At 32.3% G+C, this 24,846-nt stretch overlaps 1 protein-coding gene across 1 annotated transcript in view; it reads left to right on the forward strand.

Moving 5' to 3' along the window:
• Positions 1 to 24,846, forward strand: part of LOC106119091 (extracellular serine/threonine protein CG31145) — a 45,646-nt gene that overhangs the window by 14,153 nt on the left and 6,647 nt on the right. Inside the window, exons 3-6 of the mRNA XM_013313954.1 lie at positions 13,507 to 13,875; positions 19,707 to 19,952; positions 22,794 to 22,918; positions 23,574 to 23,652. Coding sequence (XP_013169408.1) covers positions 13,507 to 13,875; positions 19,707 to 19,952; positions 22,794 to 22,918; positions 23,574 to 23,652 — 819 coding nt within the window. The remainder of the gene's footprint in view (positions 1 to 13,506; positions 13,876 to 19,706; positions 19,953 to 22,793; positions 22,919 to 23,573; positions 23,653 to 24,846) is intronic.

A 24,846-nucleotide genomic window follows, 5' to 3' on the forward strand; every position in this document is an offset into this window, starting at 1 on the left:
ATATATGTAAACTAGCTGTTGCCTGCGACTCAGTCCACGCGGAATTAAAAAAATAATAAATTAGTCTATGTGTTCTTCCAGAGTAATTCTAAATATTTGCCTTCATTAATATCCGTTAAGCCGTTCCGGACATACCTACAAAGAAATATCCATCCATCCATCAAAAATTCACATTTATAATGTTAGTAAGATTGTAAATAGTGTTTTAATGAAGTACGACATTTTAGTACCAGGAACACATGAGGGTGTCAGAGTTTCTTTATACTGACCGTGGGCGGTGACATATCCGATTAGTTTAATTATTACACTCGTTTATAATCCATACTATCGTTTGTTCATTTTCTTTGCGTGGGATTTGATAGTGAGTTATGGCGTACGACGAAATCTATTGTAATGAATGACCCATCCACAAGACAGACAAAGATTAAGATGTAACCATATTACATTATGAAGCTGACTATAAGTTAAATGTCCGCTAAAAACGGTTGTGTATCAATTTATGTATATATAATACAAGCCGTCCGCGAGTAGTTAAAAAATATATAATTAGTAGTCTATATTTCTTCCATACTATGACATGTTATGCGGAGGGATGATGATGATATAAGCAAAAAAGTAATGAGATTGAATGTGGATGGCTACAGAGGTAGAGGAAGACCAAAAAAAGTATGGAATGACTATGTGAAAGAGGATATGCGTAGGAAGGTGGTAGACTCGGATATGACGGCTGATAGAGATGTATGGAGGAGTAGTACACACTGTGCCGACTCTCGATATGTATAAGGGCATGTTGATGATGATTTCTTCCAGACTATGTGATAAATATTAGCGAGATCCATGCAGCCGTTCAGCAGATACCTTCTAACATACATCCATCCTTACATCGAAACATTCGCATTTATAATATTAGTATGATTATAAAAACTAACATATGTAACATTCCAAAGCGTTCAACTAGTTATAAATAGAATGTAACATCTTCATGTTGCATTTTACCTATCTATACGATCATAACAGCGTGCAGGTGAGGTGTTGTGTCGTTAATTTTAAAAATAAAAAACTATTTGCATCAAATGTTCTTTGTCATCAACTGCGGAGTCATTCATTATGGTGGGATGAAACTTCCTGTAACGTCTAATTTAAAGGAAGTTTGTAATTTACACAGCGTGTGATTTACTTGCTTTAACCTCTTTTACGTTATTAGTTAGCAAGCGTACATACCGTTAGTTTTTGAAATGCAGAAGTTCTTATAAGGAGTCCTATAACTTTTAATATATTTTTTAATAAATTTTATTAACTTACTAATATTATAAATACGAATTTTGTAATGGACGGATTTTTGTGTGATTGTATATCCAGAACGGCTGAGCGTATCTCGATAAAATTTAGTATATGTATAGGACATAGCTGGAAGAACACATAGGCTACTAGTTATTTTTTTTAAGCGCGAGGACGAAGTCGAGAGCGACCTCTAGTTTTACCATAAGTTGTAACAATTCAAGATTATTAATGGTTATATTATTAAATTAATAGTTTCTAGTTGCGACGTTTTAGTGTTGGTTTTAATTATTTGCATAAAGTGCAATGAGGTTTGTGTTAATTCTTTACCCAGCGGTCTCTTAGTTTCGATTAGCAAACCAAATGCAGAACTAGTTCCATAACATCACAATTACTAATAAACAAGTGGTCGTAATGAAAGGGGCTTTATGAAATCAAGGCCGCGCAGTGTTCAATACAGTTCAGTTGTGACGAAAGTTTTTTAATAAGTAGTTTTCGGCGAACTTCACTTTAGGAAATTGAACATGTGTTGCAATACGAGTTCTGGGAATCATATTCGAGTATGTATAAATATATGCACTTCTTTTTTATAAGCTAAATACTAGGCTCTTTATAGAACTATCAAAGTCTACTAATCCTTAGTGTCTATTTCTCGATTTCCAGTATAAAAAATACATCTTACTAATATTAAAAATGCGAATATTGGATGGATAACCGAATGGATGTTTGTTAGAAGGTATATCAAGAACGGTTACATGGGTCTAGATGAAATTTAGTATAGATGTATAAGATTGTCTGGAAGACCACGTAGGCGACTTATCAAGCTTTTTTTTTTAATTCCGCGCAGAAACCGCGGTCAAGAGCTAGTATGTATAAGTGTGTAATTTGTCATCGTGAAGCATTCACCTTGAAGCGTGGAGTTGTCAGCTATAAATATGACAATATATCCTCGTGGACATACGTCGCCGCGCAGCGCCGCGCTGTGCCGGAGGTAACAATTTGCCATTTAACAAGCGACGGTGCCCGTGTGCCACAGGCCTAGGAATGTCAACTAATAAACCCGACGCAGGTGCTTTTTAAAATAACCTTAATAGACTTATAGTTGGTTTCTGAGAACAAAATTCTTTAATGAAGCATTGTCATTTCTGTTTAGTTAAATATAAGAAGAGGGATGACGATATGTTTCATACAGGGATTTTGGTTTCAAAAACAACGACATTTAAAATAGAAACAAATTTAGCTTTAAATTAATAGTTCTCTACTTTTAGCTGTATCAGCGCATTTGTAGGGGTGCTTTTTAAATTTGATATTTAACTAAGTACACTCGGATGCATTATATTACAGAAATGACAATGAAACTAAAAAGAAACTGATGTTCCAAAGATATCTATATGTGAAGTGCTTTGAGACATTTCAAATTGCTAAATTAAGTTATTGGTACCCTATTATAAATGTAAAAAATGGCAAAAACTTTGCTTTTGCAAGAGTATGTAATCAAAAGGGGTGAAAAAAACTGATGTCTCATGATAACGGGGAATAATGACATCAGTCGTTTTTTTCGTAATTTTATGGCGTTGAAGTTGATTACAACATTAACACGTTAACAAAAGTGAAAACAAAAACTTAATTTGTTTAACTGAATAAATCCTTTACAATGATATTGATTTACGTATCGTCAACAACTTAAGAGACTGTATAAGAGTTAAAAAATTTCATGGGAATGATATATGCTCCGGTAAAATGATTTACATTGTCATTATACTTCTTCTACGGTCAATAACTGAAAAGAAAGAAATATAACATCGTAGCAATTTATTTATTTTAATATAACACAATACCTTTGTAACATTACATTGAAATGTGGTCATGTATTGGTGAGCTTTACTCTAAAAGAGTTATCTTCCAGCTGACCATGCGATACAAAGAGGATGTTTAGTTGGTAATAACTATATGTGTATAAGTCAACATGTAATTACAAATAAATATTAGTAAATTTAGAGAAAAAAATTATATTTAAATATCTTTAGCTCATTTCAAAAGCTACCATTTACCAGGCGATATAAAACTATATATATTATAATAAATAAATTCCAGTTTGATACCTTCACGCGTTTTTGAAAAAAAGGCTCTTGATAAACGGACGGAAAACAAAGTGATCCTATAAGGGTTCCGTTTTTTCCTTTCGAGGTACGGAACCCTAAAAATCGAAGTAACTAGAATAAAAAAGAGTGAATTAGAATTGGAAATATTTTCAAATCGACATAACTTGTATCTTTTATAATCCAAAACAGTAGCGCGACAAATATTATAAATGTGGAGAATGTCTTGTCTCGCTCACCTTGATATTCATCAGCGGATCTAGATTAGAATGTTGTAAGTTGATAATTCAGTTTATTAACCTTTATTGAAACTATGCTTTGCGGATGAATGATCCCCGGTTTTTTGTATCTAATAAACTTCAAATGTTTTCGATGGTAAAATGAACGACGTACATAGTTCACATACCTACGACCTTATCTTACGACTTAGTTTTGCGTAATTTTTAGCATGCAGATTTGGCACGTGGATTTAAAAGAATGAGGAAACTGTACTATTAGAAAAAATAAACAGATTATATAGACAAAGATAGGATATTATAGGAGTTAAATGTTCACGTCTTTCTAAGTCTAATTACATCTGATAGTGTACTTGATATACAAATGCTGTGGTTCCACTCAGTTGCGTCGCTGCACTCAATAAATTACATTAAGTGCCAGACTGGGACCAGGAAAAAGTGTCCCATTTCCCATGGGACACTTTCCTCCTCATTGTTTCCTATATCGGCTTATACCACGTTATAAACGGTAATTACCTTGTGGCTTTGTTACATGAAAGTGTTCGCATTACTTATATTACTCTAACGATCAATATACCACGACTCTACAGAGAGAAATTTCTACCATAATTTTTGAACTGTTGGCACGAATTCTTGTGACATCTTCATATTGTTATCGTCAATTATGTCAAAATGAGTATGAGATTTTTGGTGTCGTTTATGCCCGATGTGGGCGTCAATTTTAAACACTAAATTCTATTTCCATTTTTATGGCTCATGTGATTGGAGGTAAAATTTAGTCAAATCTTAGTGTTCGATGTCAATTGAACCGTATTTACACTTTGGTATGTCATAGGTAATATGAAATAATTCTTAGTTAACAAGCACTTTCTAATTACCCATTATCTTACTAATGTTATAAATCGGAATGTTTGGATAGTAGATGGATGGATGTTTGTTTGAATGTATCTCGAGAACATCTGTATGGATCTCGCTGAAATTTGGCATAGATGTAGAACATAGCCTGGAAGAGCACATAGGCTACTCGTTAAGTTTTTTTTTTAATCCCGCGCGGACGGAGTCGCGGGCGACAGCTAGTTTATTTATATCTTTGTGCATCACAGTGAGAGAAAATATGGTTAATGGAGGTAGAGCTGAAGATATTGTCTTTGAAATGGGAGATGTTTAGCTATTGTTTGTTACGATTAGTAGCTAAAGAGTTCATTGCGTGCTTTCAAACATAATAATCTGTAGTAAGAACTATTTCGCAAGCTTCATTATATAAATCTTTACATCTTTGTAAATCTATTTGTACACTATGTACTAAATGCTCGCTTATTCAAACAAATTAAAGGGAAAAAATTGATTTTTTTTTCAAATAAATATCAAAATTTGGCAGTATTTAATAATGTTAACAAGCATTAAGAAGGAAATGAAGATGTACTTTCATATATACTTTAAAAAAAATTCTGGATAAGTGTGTTCAAAGAAAAAAGCAAAAAACAATAAATATTCAACTTTTTTCTTTTTATCTTTTTGTATCTGTGTAAACGACACCAAACATTATTTCGGTCTATAATATTAATTAAATATTCTATATTTAAATGAGAAACAAAAGTGAAAGATAAAGTTATATACAGATTTTTTAATACAAATATTCTGAGGGCGTAGTATTTTTTTGTAAACATTACGCAAAAAGTAATCGGTTCACTCATATTGAAGACCATATATAAAAATTAATTTCGTCACCGTAATGTGTACAACTACACGGACGATTGCCGACTTATTAACAAATAACGATAAATATACATTGAAAGTGTTTTTAAAACTGGTACTTTTTATATGGTCGTTGTGGCGAAATACAATCCAGAGTTGTCCTCATACAAGCAGATTATGAGCGGCATTCATTGATGTTTCTATATATCATTAGTAATGATGAATCTCGTTTTATATGCATCGTTTATAAGTTTACACCACGACTGCCCTGAGACAAGCCGAAGACAGGACGGCGTGGAGGCAGCTGGTCGCCACAGCCGTTAAAACATATCAAGACAAGCACGACCTTTAGTAATGAAGAATACGAAGAAGATAAGTTTACAGCTTTTGTCCGTGACTCTATCAAAGGGGAATTAAAAAAAATCTTATTAAGTAGCTAAAACGTTCTTCCAGACTATGTTCTATATCTGTGCAACATTTAATCGAGATCCGTTTATCCGTTCTGAAGAAATCTTGTAATATCCATCCATTTATCTCAGCTTTCTCATTATAATTAAGACTTCTTTATGTAACCTATTTCATTAAGAGTTGATAAATAATACCTACTTTTTGTTGTTAATTTAAATATAACTTATAATATTACGGGAATTCCCAGTTATATCTGTTGCTTATGTTTTCGTAAGATCATAAACGTGAAATTCCACTGCCCTTATAATATATTATTACATATTGTTGTCTCAGGTTTTGTGAAAGAGAATGAAAGGGATGTAATTATTTAGTAATACAAATATAATCACTGTGGATATTCACAGTTATGTCGGGTGTTTCCCGCTGGACAGATTGATTGTTAAACCGATCCGCCCAACTAGTAACACATGTTATTAATATGATAACTTCTAGCCTTTCCAACAAATAAATGTATTAATTATAAACATGCGTCTTAATAGAGAAGGTCAAATATTAAATTCGATCTTAATATAATAATGTGATATGTTGAAATTATTTATTTAAAACTAGCTGTCGCTCGTGACTCCGTCCGCGTGGTATATTATTAATTTTTCTCACCTTTTAAACCTTCCCTAGACCTCCACGATCATTTCAAGACCAGGATAAGATAAATCTGTTCAGCCATTCTCGAGTTTTAGCGAAACTAATGAACAGCAATTGATTTATATATAGATATAAAATTAAAATTATTAAGTAACACAGCCATAATTTTAATAAGCATTTATAAATTGCATAAATTGTCCTTTTTTGACGTTGTTTTTAACGAGATTTCTAGCGTAAATTTCGCGGTACATCGAAACAATTTTTGCGAGAGGTTTTTTGTAACATGCACTGAAGCGAAACGTATTTACCCTTTACGGGTTTAAAAATTGTATTGTCAAAGATACACAGACTTGTTTACAAGCAAACTAAACTAAAAATATGTTTGTTTATTCATATGTTCATATCGTCAGGGGAAATGTTGAGCTTTGGCTTTTTTAACGAAGTGTTCAAACGTATCTTCTTTATTACTTGACAATAATAAAAGTCTAGACTAAACTTTTATATTATATTTTTCACTTATAACTTTATAAGTCAGAAAAGAAAATGACTAATTATCAGAATTAGTATAAATATTTTTATAACCTATAGCTATTATTATACTAAGCTCATTCAAGACCTTTTGAATAAATTATACTGCATTCCCTTTTTTATACCTTTTATATCGGAAAAACGTATGGTCTTCACTTGTTAAAATAACGTTGGAAGGTTCCATAGATATACAAATCAATATATTAAAACATACATGCAAAATACTCCAACTTTCCTTATATAAAAAATATCAGGTACGTAGAGCCTGTAATAATTTTATCTTATAATATTTCTTTGCAAAACACATTAAGCGGGCTAGGTAAAAATATTTTTCTCCAGAGGAAGGTGACTCGGTGGAAACCAGCCGTTTATTCATTAAGCCACGCGGAGCTTTTCGCTACCCTAACTTGTTAAAGAAAAGAAATCTTTAGCAATTAAACGCAAACAATAAAGTGATAACTTTTAACGATTAGACAAAAATTGGAAATTGAATTTTGTTAGCTAATTAATGTCGTTAACTAATTAAATTATTGTTTATTTCCGAACTCTTTTGATTTCTAATACTTCTTAGTTTAAGTATCCAATAATTACTTTACTGTCTATTACCACCGTAATAAACAGATTAAGGTCTGTTTGATTTTAAAATTATTTGTTAGTTTTATTAATTATTGTTAAACTTTTTTCTATACTACGTCCATTCCAGAGATATTCAGAATGAATCTTCGACTATTAATTAACCAGCAGTCGCCTACGGCTTCGCCAACGCAGGAAAAAACATAGCCGTGCATCAGTTACCTTCCCGTCAAAGTCCCGTCAAAATCGGTCCAGTCGTTTTGGAGATTACTCGGAAAAAAAATTGGCTTTTCGTTACCAGCTGCTCAAACATATGTATAGGAGTTTGATTTATTTTCAATTCCAAAAAAGACATTCCAATTTTGTCCACAAATAGTGTTCATATTTTAAAGGTCATGTTTCGATTCTTTCCTTCGGTCCTTAATGTAACTTGCTTGATAATATAATAAGCATCTAGTAGTCAGAGTATGTACAAGCACATTACTTTTAGCGTCGATTTATCACAATTTAATACTACTTCTAATGGTGAAGACATATAATTTCAAATTGTTTGATCACGCTTTGATCTGTCGATGTCAATATTTGAAAAATGAATCAGTGTCAATTTACTTGATATCCAATACTAATTGTGATTTGATTACATACTAGTTGTCGCCCGCAACTCCGTCTGTGCGGGATTTAAAAAGTTAATTAGGATCCTATGTGTTTGTTGTTATCCGTTCAGCCGCTCTTGAGATACTTTCTAACAAACATACATCCATCCAACCATCTATAAATTCGCATTTATAACATATATGTAGTAAGCGTATCATTTCAGTGGCACCAAGGATAAGCTAATTCGCTTACGATTAAATACGTAGACTTTGTTATGGATATTATTAACTAAGGAATTTATAAAATGGTGAAAGTATTAAAACAATGTGTATTTATTAAATTGTAAAGAAGTTTTGTCTAGTTTAAAATAAACACAAATCCCGAGACGTAACAACATCGCTAAATTGTAACATACCCGAGTAACGTTACTTAAACATTGTTTTTTTATAGATATGCTATTTTAATACTAACTGACACTCTGGATATGGACAGGCTATAAACCATAGCATTTTGTGCGCATTTGATTTTCGCCATTTTAGCGCTGACGATTGTAGTTTTTAGCGGTGGTGAGGATTCGAACTATCAATAGACATAGATTTAACTGTCATGAATTGCATTTCCAAGCAATGATCTAGTAATTTATATTGATAGCATCCTTATCATAATATTAAATTACTTACTACGATTATAATGAAGATGTATACATTGTAGTTATAAAAGATCAAGGCATTAACCTCACAGATGACCTAAAATACATAATATTGCTCCTACACGTGTCAATTCTATGCGAGAGTTGACGTCATTGCTTTTATGTGCTACTTATTTTGCTGACCGTATCCGTTTGTATAAGCAATCTTTATTAGAATTCCGCATAAAAATTAATCAGAAATTTTATAGACAGTAAATTACATATACATTGGGAAGGGGACAATATTGTGTTGTCATGGTGAAGGAAAACATCAAAGATATATAAAGATATATAGGAAATCAACCAACCCGAACTGCGCCAGTGTAGTTTCCTTCCTCAGAGGGTATGTGTAGTGAGCTGACGATGATATGTCAACGAGAAAACACAAAGGCGAAAGTTGTAATAAAATTAGATATCACACTTATACTCTTTAAGACCTAGAAGCTAGACTTTTATTTAACAAAATATTGACAATGAAAATATGCTTTATTAGTTTAGATTTAGACGAAAAAGAATTAATTATTAATTAAGGTAGGCAACGCATATGCAATTGCGTATGTCTATGGGCAACGGTCACTTCGCTATTTCAGCGATTTCAGGTGGCTGCTCGCTCGTTTGCCATCTTATGATATAAAAAAAAATCTTGATCTACTAAGTTATTATCGTGTACTAACCTACTATTGATACATACATAATAAGGTTATACAATAATGTTAACTCCTTATCAAAACAAACTGACATTTATGTAAACATAGAACCCAACAAATATGACGTAAATAATATAATATTCAAATACAATATTATTAGCAAAAATCGATTATTAAATAGTTTTCATTGCAGTTACAGAACGTGTTAATAAAATAATTCCTTAATCGACAACATACTTCGTGTTTGCGCGTGACAATCTTATCAAATGGCCGACACGCTAAGGCTGCTTCCATACGGCGCGAGCGGTCTCGCCATATCGATATGCAACCGATGTATCGATATGATTTTATTGTTCGTATTCTTCTGATATTGAATGTAGTGGTGATTAAATATATTTGCATGTAAAAAAAATATAAGTAATAAATGAATATATACAATGTAAATTAACAATAAATACTTTTCATACGAAATTAAAAAAATATCGGTTTGGGCTTTCGATACTGATAGGTTAATCTTTGCACTTATTTCAAATGCATTTTTATTATTGTACTCATTTTCCTCGAATAATTACAACAATTTACGTAATCAATGTATAGTAAGCCTTAAGAGTTTAAATTCCATCCATAGTCGTTACCGATGTAAATTGCTATTATTGCCTAAGACTGTCAACTCGGCAGAAATGTTGATACGTGATACATCCGTGCTAAAACTATGATAATCACTGACTAAGCTGTCAGCTACAATGTAAAAGAGTTTATTCCACTAAGGTCTAGTGATTTAGTCCGATAATGTCACGTAAGATGGATGAACTGTAGTTAATATTTTTATGGTTCTGAATGTTTTATGGTTATAGTGTTGTAAGTGGGACAGTCTTATTATTATATTTTAGGTTCTTATTTTTAAAACCTTAGCATTTTTATGAAATACATATAAGCAATGCGGACATTAGTGTAGGGATACAATAGTATCTTATAGTTAAATAATTGTAATAACGTAAACGGTTATTCTCTCTCTCTCTCTCTCCCTAGCTTGCATCCCACAAGGTGGTGGGGTCAGCTTTCCCAATCCGTCTCTTCCACTTCGCTCTGTCCATGACATCTTCTTCTGAGACTTGGCACTCACTCATGTCTTTTATTACTACATTGGTTATTGCTTATCATAATCATGAAATGTAACTATTACTCATAATAACGGCTATTAAATATAGAGACATTCTCTACAATAGAAGTATGTATGGAATAGACCAATAATGTATCAAATTATTTTATTTGTTTAGCGCTGCACGTGCAAGTTTTACGCTATTGCATTTCCAGCGTCGTTTTAAAAGCTAAATCGTCAATACAGTTAGTTATAAAGTTACATAAAAAGATATATAATAGTGTCATTGCCTTGCTAATTTTTAACACAATAACCATAGTAACAATTACATCATTCATAGTTGCTTTTGCGTTGTAACCTCTATTAAAATGTCAATATAAAGTACTCTGTGCAAACCTGTACAATATAGTCAATTTAAATTTATAATTATATTATAGAAAAAATTGAGTTTTAAAATTGTATTTTAAACTAGTAATTTATTTTACTATGATTGTATATCTATACATATCCATTTATATGTTTGCATTGAAAAGGCTTCGAAACTAATGTACTGAACAGATTTGACAAATTCTTTCACTTTTTGGAAGCTACACTATCCTCAGGTTGGACAATATTTATCACTAGTCTGATGCCGCCCGCGATTTCGCCGTGCAGAAATAAAAAAAAAAACTTAATTAGTAGCCTATCTGTTCTTCCAAAATATGTTCTATTTGTATACCAAATTTCATCGAGATCCATTCTGCCGTTCTGGAGATACCTTCAAATTAACCTCTATCCATATATCTAAACATTCGCATTTATAATATTAGTAAGATCAGTTATTAAATTCCACGTTGATGAAGACGCTGCTAATAATTTTATACAGAATAAAACAGAGATAGGTAACAGGGTAAGCTAAAACAGCAAGGTTAAATCTTTACATAATTATAGTTAATTGAGTACAGTTGTATGCCAACGCCAAACAATTTATCAAGTTAAGATAAGAATGTTCAACTGATCGTTGTCAAATTCTTGATAAAGTATATCATTATTGTTCATTGTCAGTTTTAGTAGTTACCCATAGTATTGTATATTTTATGTATACTCTAAATATCTGAGATGATCAATTAAAAAAACAAAGTTGTACAAAAAATCAGAATTCAGAAAATTCATAGTATTATAGTGTTAAGATTTTCCGTGATAAATGTTATCAGATAAATGCCACTGGCAGTTGATAAAAAGAGCATAAGTTCGCATGTACGTATTTCTTTTACAAATTTAAGTATTTGAATAGTTTCCAGATAAACTCTAAAAGAAATTTCTCATGGAATGTGGTTAGGTTATGATATCTGTATCAGTCTTGTGTAGCTACTATTTGCATGTGTTTGTGTATTTAAATTTTTAATACTAACCAATACAGATGGATAGTTCATTGCTTGAAAATGACAACTTTTGCTTTGTGTAAAAGGACCTGTTGATGTAGCTGACAAATTCTATCTTTATTATTAGTTCGCATCCTCACCACCGATACCAATCAAAATCGTTACTGGCAAAATGGCGAAAATGAACATGGCACAAAACACCACATCTTATAGCCTGTCTATATATAGAGACCAGTAGTTTTTAATAGTAAATTATTAAAAAAACCGTCAGTTACTGTAGATTTCTTAGTGACCACTGTGATCGTTATCGTATCTTTGATTGTTAATAAAAGATTACACGTTAGATAAATTAACTGTTTCCCTGCCAATGTATCATTTTGTAATAGTATGAACGAAAAGAGCATGAAGCGAGATATTAAAAAACGATTGAACCTACGACATCTCAGTTAGTATTGTACAACTAAAGTGTCGTTTTGCGTCCCTATTGCACAAATAGGCAGGCTATTGTTATTCCATTGCTAAACCATAATTGTCAAATAATTTTAAACAAATTGAAATAATTTAATAAAAAACAACACAACATGGCCGACAAGTTAAGTTTTATTCAATAATCTGATGAAATCTTTAAAAATTATTGAGACATCGCAATAAAATTTGACGCTACGTTATTGTTGAGCGCCACAAATAATATTAAAATTATTTCTTTATTTAAATTAACTTTGTGGTCAGAGAAATGTAGATACAAAATTAATTTTAAAAATACTTTTTCCACTTGCCAGTCTCCTTATTGCCCGAGTCACACTATGTAAGTAAACTCAAATTCAAATGAAAGTGATAAATTACATTTACACATGTCACTGGCTGACTATTGTCTATGGACTTATTTTGAAAAGTTTCACTGTTGATACAAATATATAAAGCGTCTATAGCCTAATGGTTAAAGGTACGGATATCTGATCATGAGGTCGGGGGTTCGAATCCTGCCATTCGACTATTGTCGTAAACCATGCACAAGCCTAGAGCTTAGTTGGAAAGCTAATAAAAAAATATGTGTCTGTGATTACAGCCTTAATGAGGTAAAATTGTTGTAGACAGGTTTTCTTATAAATTATAATTTCTATTGAATTTGACTATGCAAATGTCCTAACCGGTGCGATCGTTTAGACCCAGACGACTTTAAAATATGAGATGTCATTTGACCCGTGAATTTCCCCGTAGTGTGTTGCGGATTGTCTGGTGGCTGTTTGTAAAGCGTTTAGAGCATAATTATATGCCTAATTACATTGTATACATACTGTAAATGTAAAAAGGTTATAATTAGAAATCCATCTGTTTATTACCTTAGCTTAAAATACGTGGAAGCTCAATTAGGCTCGTTAATGTGTGTTTGTTAAATATTAATAATGAATGTAGATAATTAAAAATATTCGATTAAACCGTTGCTTATTCCAGTATTGACATTTTTTTTAGGCTGTAGTGTATAGTCTCATGATTCGTAATAATATTAGGCCTTAACTTTTGCATTTCGATTCTCATATCTAGCTCTTGACCAAGTGATACGAGAATGTAGTCTGCTCAATAACGGCTCTTAATTAAACTAATTATATGTAACTGAATTTTGTAGAATGTTTTTTCTAATTGTTGTATTATTGTTTCAGAGTAAGCGGGTGGGCGCGCGCGCGCTGGCGGCGGCGGTGGCGCGGCGCGCGCGACGACAAGCGATCGCCGACACCGACTCGGACGCCGACGCCGACTCGAAGCGCACCGGCGAGCGCCGCGCTCAGTGCCGCCGCGCCGCGCCGCCGCACCGCTCGCATCATGCTAAACATGAAGCTGAAAGAGCGGCTTGCGCTCGCGATCAGCGCGCTCCTCGTACTCTTCACGCTTATGCTCGTGGTTGACATCCAGATGGACTATGGTATCTCTGGACACAGAGTACCACTGCACGGACGAGTCAGGATAGGGGACGATCAGGATAAAGGAAGATCCGCATATATAGAGTTCAGAAAACGATTCCTTCAAAAAAGGTGAGAAGTGTTTATAGTGTTTTTGTGATTTGTCTGTGAATAAATTTGTGGATTTTCAAGGTACGTATTATTTATTATCTACAGTCTAAATATATCTATTGTGTTTTTCAGACAAAGTTCGTTCGCACTAGATTTTATTTAAATTAAAGTGAAAGCAGTAATAACTTTTGGCTTAGAATTATTTCATTGTTATAAACACATGACTGTCACAAACAAAGATGATAGACGGTGGTCGAAAGTAATTTAGAACATGCACAATCTAATCATATTTAATCATTGGTCCAAGCAACTAACGAATCTGAATTAATTTATTAAGGTTGAAGTCCTTTATCCTAAGATTTACGATTTAATTATACTCAATAATGGATGTATGTTAGTGGACCATATTTAAATAGTTATTTACTTGTCCTTTTAATATATTATTTGTATTTTTCGTTTAGAGCAATGTTATCGGGCGACGTTATCACTATGTTTACTCCTATGACAACGTCTTGTTTGATAAGGCATGTTCTCTCTCGGTCATTATAAACAAGAAGTTGTATAAAAATAATTATTATTTGGACCAAGTAGATAATTTTTGCAAACACCAAAGAAAAATTCAAACCCATATAGTAACTAATGCTACAAATATTGAAACAAACTATGGACCGTTCCATGTTTACCTTCCTGGTGGTTTGAAATAAAGTTGATAAATTATATTATATAATAACTGTGTAATTAAAAAAAATAATAGTAGTCTCCGTGTTCTTCCAGACTACGTTGTATATTTATGCCAAATTTCATCGAGATCCGTTGAGACGTTCTTGATATACCTTCTAACAAACATCTATCCATCCATGCATCTAAACATTCGACATAAAATAGAAGTAAGGTTATATATTATCTATTCCTTCTTCATTTCTTTGCCGTTGTGAACTTCGTAACTTAAATATTTACAATTTTGTCTTCAAATCTTGTACAAATTGCGCGCGCATACCGATTAACATAGAATTAACACTTATACTGAATACTGACTAACATTTATCCTATGAGCAACTTTCTTAATCAACACAAAAAATCAGTAACTATTCATTCCGTAAAATAAGTTCGTAACAAAATAAGCATTATAGTAGAACGCCGATTAACTGAATCGTCAATTATCCAAATCGGTCCTAAGCATAACATACAAAATTAAAACCAAGTAATTTTTATACTTTGTACTTTTGTGAAGGCCTGATGGGTTAAACTTAATAAAGTTTATTCTGTGTGTGACAGTTTATTTTCTTTATGATCAGGCAATGTCCGATTATCCGAATCGACCCCGGTCCCAATTAATTTGGATAATCGGCATTCTACTGTATTAATAGGTAGTGTCATTGCCTGAAACTTGCATTACGATATTATAGAAATGTTCAGAAAATGATACAATAGTGATATAACAATAAGGATAAAATCGTGGTCATATGTGATGTGTCATCAGTTCGTGACAATGGCGCCCTTGTTCAAATTTATAACGACAATAGTAATATCTTGTGTTAATCATTAAATGTTTGAAATATTACGTAAACTACGTTATAAATATAACAGTTATATAGTATTTTTATTATACTAGAGTGAAATTATATCGTCATGTTTCTTAAACACCGCTTAAATACAATATAAATTCAATTTTAAAGGTCACATACACTATCTGTTTGCTGTAATGTTTGCTATTAACGATCTATAATATCCACAGCTGAAAAACCTTTACAAAATACTATTCCCATCTCTTTCATTTCAAAGAGGAATGAGGGATGTAAATATCTTTTGCACAGGTGATTCGGAAAAGGAAACTTATGGAATAGCTTTTGTCAAAAACACTTTATAAGTAACTAATAATATTCGTGCCAAATTTCATTGCGACCCTTTGAATCGTTCCGGAGATACCTTTAAACAAACATCCATCCATCTGAACTTTCGCATTTATAATATTAGTAAGAGAAAGATCAGTATGATGTAAAGCTTGTTGACATTAATTTCTTAAATAATGGCGTAAGTTTTTTTTTTTGAGAAATATTAGCAGATATTTTCGTAAATTTACTAATATTTCTTGTACCATTCCAACTAAGCTCTAGCCTTGTGCTAGGATATGGTTTACGACAATAGTCGAATGGCGGGATTTGAACCCCAGACCTCGTGATCAGAAATCCTTAACCATTAGGCTATTGACGCTTACGCTTGAAGTGGTAGTTAAGTTCGTGTAAATCGTTAAATGAAGCCTTTATCGCGATATTTAAACATATATATTCAGAACGATAATATTGGCTAATGTTAGTCTTCCCATACTTATCGGCGAACTCCCCAATCCATTATTACTATCACAAATTATCGCTACATATCTCTTACATCATATTTTATTATCTGACCAAACAATATCTGATTAAACGTGTTAAGCATTTCCAAAAATACTTATATTTTTATATATAGCTGCATCGCAAAATTAAAATTGAATAACAATTTCCGAAAAAAACAGTATAAACCCAGTTGGGATTTGAACTTCGACCATCGAATCATTTTATGTCAATTAATCAAGAGCTAAATCAATCAACAAGACTTGAATATGAAATTTTGTCCAGTTACATTTTTTAAACCGTTATAGTAAGTTTCCGAATAAAAAATTGACGAATTACAAAACAATTGATAAATCTCCAACCAGGAAAAAAATCTTTATCTCTCATTACGTGTTTCCACTAATGTCGTAAGTCACGTCATTCATTTCTAAACAAATATTTGCCGCTCCTGGTATGATAACATACTAATGGCACTTTTCCGGTATTTGCCTATTTAGGCAATGAATACTTCAAACGGTCAAGGTAAAACATTCCACCGTGAAATTCCATTGAAGAAAACATATCGTTATCTTGGTTTTGTCAAAGAACGAAAGGGGTAACAATTTGTTTATTAACAAGTTTTTCGATGGTGGAAACACACATTATGATTCAACTTTAAATCTTAAACACAAAAACAAAAATAAAGTTTGTGTTCTTTCTCTTGTAAATTTTATCGTAAATTTCTTTAAATTCAAAGTAATAAATTTTATATTATTTTAGTCGGTTTTAAATTACATTTATCACAAATTAGTACTTAATATATTGTTTGTTCTAATGTGAAGTTGGAAATTAACTCCAGTGCGACGTAAGCAGGCTCTTTGATTTAAATTTCAAACATATGAATTGAAACTTCGAAACATCTCGAAAGAATACATTGCTTCTATAGTTTGCTGTATAAGTGAAATTTTATCACAAAGAATAAATACAAATATTTGTTGATGCTGACATTGAAATGCCTTTTGTTTTTATAAATATTTTATTGTGACATTATTTTTTATGAATTAATCAAACGGTAAAATAGTTTTAGCTCATTGACATATACAATTTACTGCACTTTAAGGATCGATTTTTAGACAATTTGTAAATTTTGTTATATCATTTTTGTGTTTTTGATATGTTTATTCAAATTTATTTCACCGTCGAAAATTTTAAGGTGATTTTTACATTAAGTTTATTAAGCAGATATAACTAAATACTGTTAATTTTATTAAATTGATTTGATACTGCTGTGAGAGCTTTCGTTGTGGTGCCTAGCGAAAAGATACACATACCAGGATATCATGTCTCCTACGATGGTCTAAATCTTTTATATAAAATTTTCGTTCCCATACTCCTCCGAAGTGGCTTGACCGATTCTCCTGAAATTTTGTGAGCATATTGAGTTGGTCTGAGAATCGGCCAACATCTATTTTTAATCCCGCGCGGACCGAGTCGCGGGCGACAGCTAGTAATATATATCATCAGAAAACAAAGACGTTTAAAACTTTATTTTACTGATATTAAAAATGCGAATGTTTTTTATGGATGATTGTTGGATTGTATTCCCAAAACTTCGCAAGGGATGTCGATAAATTTTTAACGTAGATATAGAATTTATTTGGAAGGACTAAGCTTAAGTTTAAGTAATCGTGTATTTTTTTAATTTCGCGTAGACCAAGTTGCGTGCGAAAGCTAGTTTGTAATAACTTTCATCTGATGCAATTATAATAGAAACAAAAAACAATCAAAAGTGAAAACCATAAAAGATTACAATCTCGGAAATATTTTAATTTAATTCTTGAGTCGGGTTTTTTTTTCATAGAAAAAGACTCCGATTTATTCCCGCAAATATAATTCGATTTTAATAAACTAAAAGCATTTTACGTCAGCGCCTCAACTGAAATTCTTTTTCATTTACAAAATATTTGCTTATATATTATGGGTACAGCTTTTGTGGTAGAACAATACAATAATTAATTTGTCATCGCGTCGGCTGCGCAAATATATTAAACGTAATATGAGTTTGCCACTTGATGATTTTGGAGCTAACAATACGTGTATTCTAAGCGTCCCCTCTTTACAATGGCGCAGGCAAACAAAAATCTTAAGAATTATGTCCGCGTCAAGGACCGACGCTATTGTTTTTCTACAAATGAAATTCTCGTCGTTCGCGTTACTGAATTTGCAGTCACCGCGAGTAGGGAAAAATATTTTGTGACGGCTTCTTCCATACATTGATATGCAATGCATGCGCATTTGATTTCAGCGTAGGACGCAAATCCGGTCCGTTTTCAATGGAAAGTGTATCATCTGGATACATGCAATACATGAATGATGAGTTCTCCGTTACGTTTGATATTCTTTTAGGCCTAGTTGTGATTTGTTCTCCTTGATGTCAAAGTAAAACTTACTTGAATGATAGTGTTTGTATTTAATATTTAGTCATTTAGCTGCAACTTTCAATAAAAATATAGTATTCACAAGCTACAACTAGAATCATCAAAACAATAATAACGGGTGTCTTATTCATAAACATACTAGCTGCCGCCTGTGACTCCGTCCGTGCTGAACTATAAAAAAATCTTATTGAGTAGCCTATATTCTTCTAGACAATGTTCTGCATCTATGCCAAATTTCATCGAGATCAGTTTAGCCGTTCCGGAGATACCTTCAAACACACATCCATCTATCCATCCAAACATTCGCATTTATAATATTAGTAAGATTTAAATATTATTTCTTCTTATGCATGTCTTACTCAAATTGCAGTAGTAGTTTCTTTTGAAACTAGTACTATATTTGAACAATCATTTTATTGTAATACAATTATGAAGGTAATTAACGTAATATGTATTATAACACACGAATATTTTTCATCTCATGCAACTGTAATATGAAAAACTATTGTTTGCTATAATAAAAACAAAGAGTGCGTTCTGTTTTCCATGAATTACACCTTTATCTATATAATAAAAAATAATTTATGTTCAGTCAATATTTGCAAGTTGTTCAGCGGTTGTATGGATGTTCCTCATTGTTCAATACTTCTGGAAGTTTCACTTATTCTAAGGAGGTATTGTTAGCAGCTTATTTGTGAAGAATCAATTTCCACTTGCGAAACAATCTTGTCTATTTTGTACCTTATTATTATTCGAACAATTTATGGCAAGCAACCTATAGGAATTACTGATTGAATATTCAGTTAAGCTTATTAAGAGTCTTCAGTTTCATTGTAGCGGGCGGTACTTGAAATTTTGTTAAGAAACTTATGTTAAGAAATTTAAAGCATTAATATTTTCAAGTGATCATATTTTCATAATGTTTTAAATATGATTATGTGCACTTGAAATTTTCATTTTAATTAATTTAAAAAGGGTGGAACAAACCGATCAGAGTGCTACGAACGAGGAACTATCATTCGAAGCCAGTCTTCTCTCGTTTGTCTCTCTTCACATTCAGATATGAAAAAATAAGCTATTATTTATTTAACTTACTTTGTTTTAGTAATGGAAGCAATGGGTCTCGAGAGTTTGAACAGTCAGCGCCGAGTGAGACTAGCGGCGGCGGTGAGGCTGAACCTCGAACTCCAGCGCCTCCAGTCGACCACTACGAAGACCTGGTGAAGATTATCAATTCCCAACTCACGGGTAACAATGAAGACCATCCTGTGGTAGTGCCCCCACATCATGACCTAAATGTTCTTAGACCAGAAAACCCAACTATAGGCGAAATGGAGGATCTTGAACCAAGGTATTTTTACATATTGAATTTTACCTATTATTTTTATCGAGTAACTTCAAGACGAAGAAATGAATAGTTATAAAGATAATTCAAGAATTCTAACGTTGTTTAAATTTTAACAGAAAATGATTATGCTCAATTATATTATACCATGAAAATTATAAGCGTCAAATTATTCTAATAGTTAACTCGCTTACTCGGAAACTAGTTAAGTTAAAACATTAATTAAAATTTTCGAACGGGAAACGGCGACAAAAAGACATCACGAGGATAATTTTCTGAAAGTTTTTGACGTCTGACATCTAAAAGTACAGTTTATGTTGGCGAGTCGACAAATTAAATTGTACGAAGTAACAATATTGCTGTAATTAAACTTTGAAAATATGAATATTAAAGTCAGAAATCTAAAACATTATGTTAATCCTTTTGTTGAAAACGATTGAATTTAAATGGATCACTAAATTGGTACAATCATAGATATTTTAAACGGGTTTTCTACATTATCATGGATCTGTAATAAAGGAGTTAGGAAAATTTTTGCCAAAAAAAAAAAGATTTATTTCTAAGAAATTGTCAACTTTTATCTTAAAGAAAATTAAATAAGAATATTGTGCTCGCAGAAACTACGGTCACATCTCGCGGGAATGAAACTATGTTTCAATCGAATTCTTTTGTTTGCTAAACGTAATAACAGGCGGTTATTATGTTAGCAAAAAGCGTTCTAAAAGCCCAGAGCTCTTTCGTCCGCGGCAGCCCGACCGTGCTTTGAACTATGCATCAAAACCAAACATTCTTAGCTCGAAGGCTTCTCGTAATTTCCCCATAGTAAATATTAGACGTCTCACAGGAACGTCTAATGAAAAAAAATACATTGTAGTACAAAATATATATATTTATATCGTTCGTAACACAATGGACCGTAAAGAAAATCATATTATACTTCTTTAACAAGCTGGTTGTATATGTAACAGATACGGCGACCTTTTTTTATCCTGTGAAACAAATTTTACAAGCTGAAGCAGAAAATCTTATTTAAAATCCTGTTAGGCCGCGTCGAGATAGGGGCGGGCCTTTTGACAATAAAACTAAATGGAATGAATGCATGACGGCTTCCTCAAACACCGCTTATGATATGACGGCCCGCCTTATAGCTGAAATTCGTATATCGTATGGAAAGGTTCACAAACGAATATAATTTTTCGTTTAAATAACGTTACACCAAAAAGGATTTTCTTTGTGCTATTTTTACTTTAAAAAACATGTAACACGTCTTTTTTTGTACTTGGCATTAAATTTCTTAATATCTCAAATAACAATGTATAATTTGCATATCTCTTGAAAACCGTCGTCGCATAGATTATATTTTATATTTAATATTAATATATAAAGTTCACATTTAAAAAAAAAAGTAAATTATGAAATTAAAGGTAAGCCTCGAGGAAGTACGCGTTTATGTCTTATACTAAGGCGAAAATGCGAAATTTTGAATGTGTTTTAAAAGAGATTTTTTTTTTCTATAGTCATATTATTATATCATTATAAATATTACTTAATCAGTTTAATTTTTGCAATAAATACTTTTCGTTATTACCTTATGTTGAATTAAAACATATAAATAAAAATCTCAAAAAAAATCGCCTACAAGAATCAATCTGGATGTCAACAGGAGTGTTTTTAGTTGGTAAACAAATTTCAAGTGTTTATCAAAAAGTTATTATATATAGTGCCATGATTTGGGTACCAATAAAATTTCTCAGACTTTTTAATATTGAATATAAAAGTAAATTTGAATGTTACCATGCTAGACGAACAGAAAAAAGTATTTATTTCAATATTCTAAATAAAGGTTCATTATATTCAAAATCGTTGTCGGAATAGACTCTAGGCTACATTTGGTGTGTTTTGTTAATCACATTTTGGTACGTTTAATATCCAAATGTGGTGCGATCCGGCTTTCCGAATTCCCATTTGACTGGGCCACATATCACACCGAAAGAGAGTCGATAAATTTTCTAGTAGGTGCCGGCATCATTTCTAAATGCAGGTTATCGGAGCATCGAACAAATCGAGGACGCTACAATCGCTCTTTAGTATTCAACGGCGACCTTCGCGACTAGATGATTCTCCTCACGTCCACTCATGTGTTCCACGCAGCCAAAACCAACAAGACGCCAAGAAAATCTTCCATGTAAATCTCGACATTAACGATCAGGTTTAGTGTGTGTGCGGAAATTTTAAAGCGAATTTTGGATAGTATACGTTGAATTATGCATTTGACGGCTTGTGCTTCATGATCATTTTCCTTATTTTCTATCCTTGTAAAATATCTCTTGTATCGCCGTCATTTTGTAAACAAAACACAACTGTTTCTGATATATATATATTATATAAAGCTTAACCCTTATTGTGGCAAGATTACTTTTTAGAAGAAAAGCAAAAAACAAAGTTAAAAATTATTTTATAGTGATCGTATATTTTTATAAAGTTGTATGTATGGTATATTATACAAAATGAACATAATGGTTAAATTTTAAAGGTTTTACAATTATTTAATGTTGATAAAAACCCAGTACAATTTGTTTCCTTTTGAAGCGAAGTATCGAATATTCGGTACTTCTTATAACAGAGAAAGTTATTGACCTCATGATACAATTGTAACCGCCGTAGCAGTAAGAAGTAATAGGTTCCACAAATCTAAGGCGTATTTTGTAGCGTAACGATCATAGTCCAAAAATATCTCAATAAACCGTTAAAATAACACTTGTATAATTTAAGTGAATGAAATGAATGGGAAGAATGACTTAGCTTAAGGCACATTTAGCTAACAGTAATAGAATATTTGTATTCCAGTGTGAACGCGTCCAACTTGGAGAAGTTCCAGCTGCGGATAGCGCAGCACGAGCTGTACGAGGACGGGGAGCCGCTCGTCGACGCCGTGCTCAAGGACATGGCCACGCTGCCCATACTGCACGCAGGTTCAAACACTTTAATTATTCAACTTATAAAATATTGAAATAATTATTAACAATTAATATGAACGAATGATCCGAATTACACTTCACACTTTAAAATGGGTAAAGCCGTTTAGGAAACATGAGGTCATAATAGAATGGACATGCTATCTTCCTGTAATTTTACCAATTTTACTTGTCACCAAAAATGTTAAAAAACCGTTAAGACGACTGTTCAATTAACGATAGATTAGAATCAATTATTAGCCACCGTGGTATTCAGGGGGTCCGGGACCAATTTGGGAATGATTTAACATATCGTGTTGTAAAGCTTAAGCAGTCTGCGATATGTATATTAAATGAAGTCGGTCCGTGTCGGTCGTGCAATCAGTTGCGGGTTAGCGGTCCGTCGGACAATAGTGCCACAACAATCTCGCCCTTTACTTCCAAATTGGATTTAAATATTTAAATCACCTAAACGGATTTCATTGTAGGTCCGAATTTAGTTTTCCTTTAATATTCATGTGTAAAAAAACATTAATCGGCTTATTAGATAATTTATTATTCAACTTTGATTGGTGTGATAATCCGTCAACTAATAACGATTTAAATTTCCTTCAACTTCTTTTAACTTATTGGTAAGGTTTTGCTGGATAAAATATTATTATTTTTCTTACAGAACAAAAAGAAGGTGGAACACAACTGAAGTTGATTATAGACTATCCAAACGGCATACAAGCACTGTTTAAACCAATGAGGTAAGATTATAAATCGATATAATAATTATCTTTTTAATTAAATAAGAGGATTTTCATATTTATTTAATACAATAATTAATGCTGTCGCATTATAAAGATAAGACTAAAGATTATAACGGTTGTTGTATAATATTTTTTGTAAAATGCGTATTTTGTAAAACTATCAAAAAATACCTCTCATTATGCATAATATTTAAAAACAAGTTGAATTTTATTCTATCAAGTTTTATGCAAATATAAAAAAAGTAATAAAGTACAAAGTAAAAAAGTATAAATACGCCTTAGAATATATTACTAGGTACGACTAACCATGAATTTCTGAGACTAAAATCTCCGTAAAAATATCAGAAACATATCAAAGGTCAACAGGTATGGCATTATATTTTAAACGGGGATTTTGAACTCAGAAACCTACGGTAAGTGAAATATTGTTTGTAGACTTTGTCTCTTAAGATTCCAGTCAAGAAGTTATCACAGTTTGCGTGTCACAAGTATGTTTCTGCTTTACTATACGTAGTTCAGTTAAGTTGGGAGAGGTGTTTCGAGTGCTAACGTGGACGGCTTGTGGAAACTTTCCTCTCCACTAAGTCGAGTGTTGTGCGTTACCATTCAATAAACTTCTAGAACGTTCTATAGGCTTAAAGGCACTTGGAAGACTGTAATCGAAGTGAGTGCTAAGTTCTTTTGTACAACCTTTTGTTCAACTTTTCGTTCGACAAATAAACACAATATAGAATTTTATTGCAATTGTAGTTTTAATAAAAATATATATCAAGTACTATTTTTAAGGATTATTTTAAATTTGAAATAAACATACGCTATTGTTGCCTGAGTATATACCAATTTGTAGGCAATTTAAACTACAACCTTTTGTTTAATGTAAAGAAAATATTGTTTTACATGAGGTATCCATAAAAGTGATTGTACGAAGGGTATGGACATCACACCCCTATATCCGTAGCTTCCTCCAGGGGCCGATAAATAAAGCGCCACTCGATACCAACCCTTGCCCCAACGGTCTCCGTGATCGCTTTATCTTTCGCAACTTTATGTTAACTTAGCAATAACTTGCTGTACTTGAGATAACTTGAGACCTCTGTTCTATTCTTGTAAGGTACAGACGCAGTAATTAAAATAGCATAGGTTATTAATTATAAAGAGTACTTTTAACTTCTTCTTGTGAATTTCTATTTT

Source organism: Papilio xuthus, unplaced genomic scaffold (assembly GCF_000836235.2).
Source record: "Papilio xuthus unplaced genomic scaffold, Pxut_1.1 DF827542.1, whole genome shotgun sequence".
Classification (NCBI taxonomy): domain Eukaryota; kingdom Metazoa; phylum Arthropoda; class Insecta; order Lepidoptera; family Papilionidae; genus Papilio; species Papilio xuthus.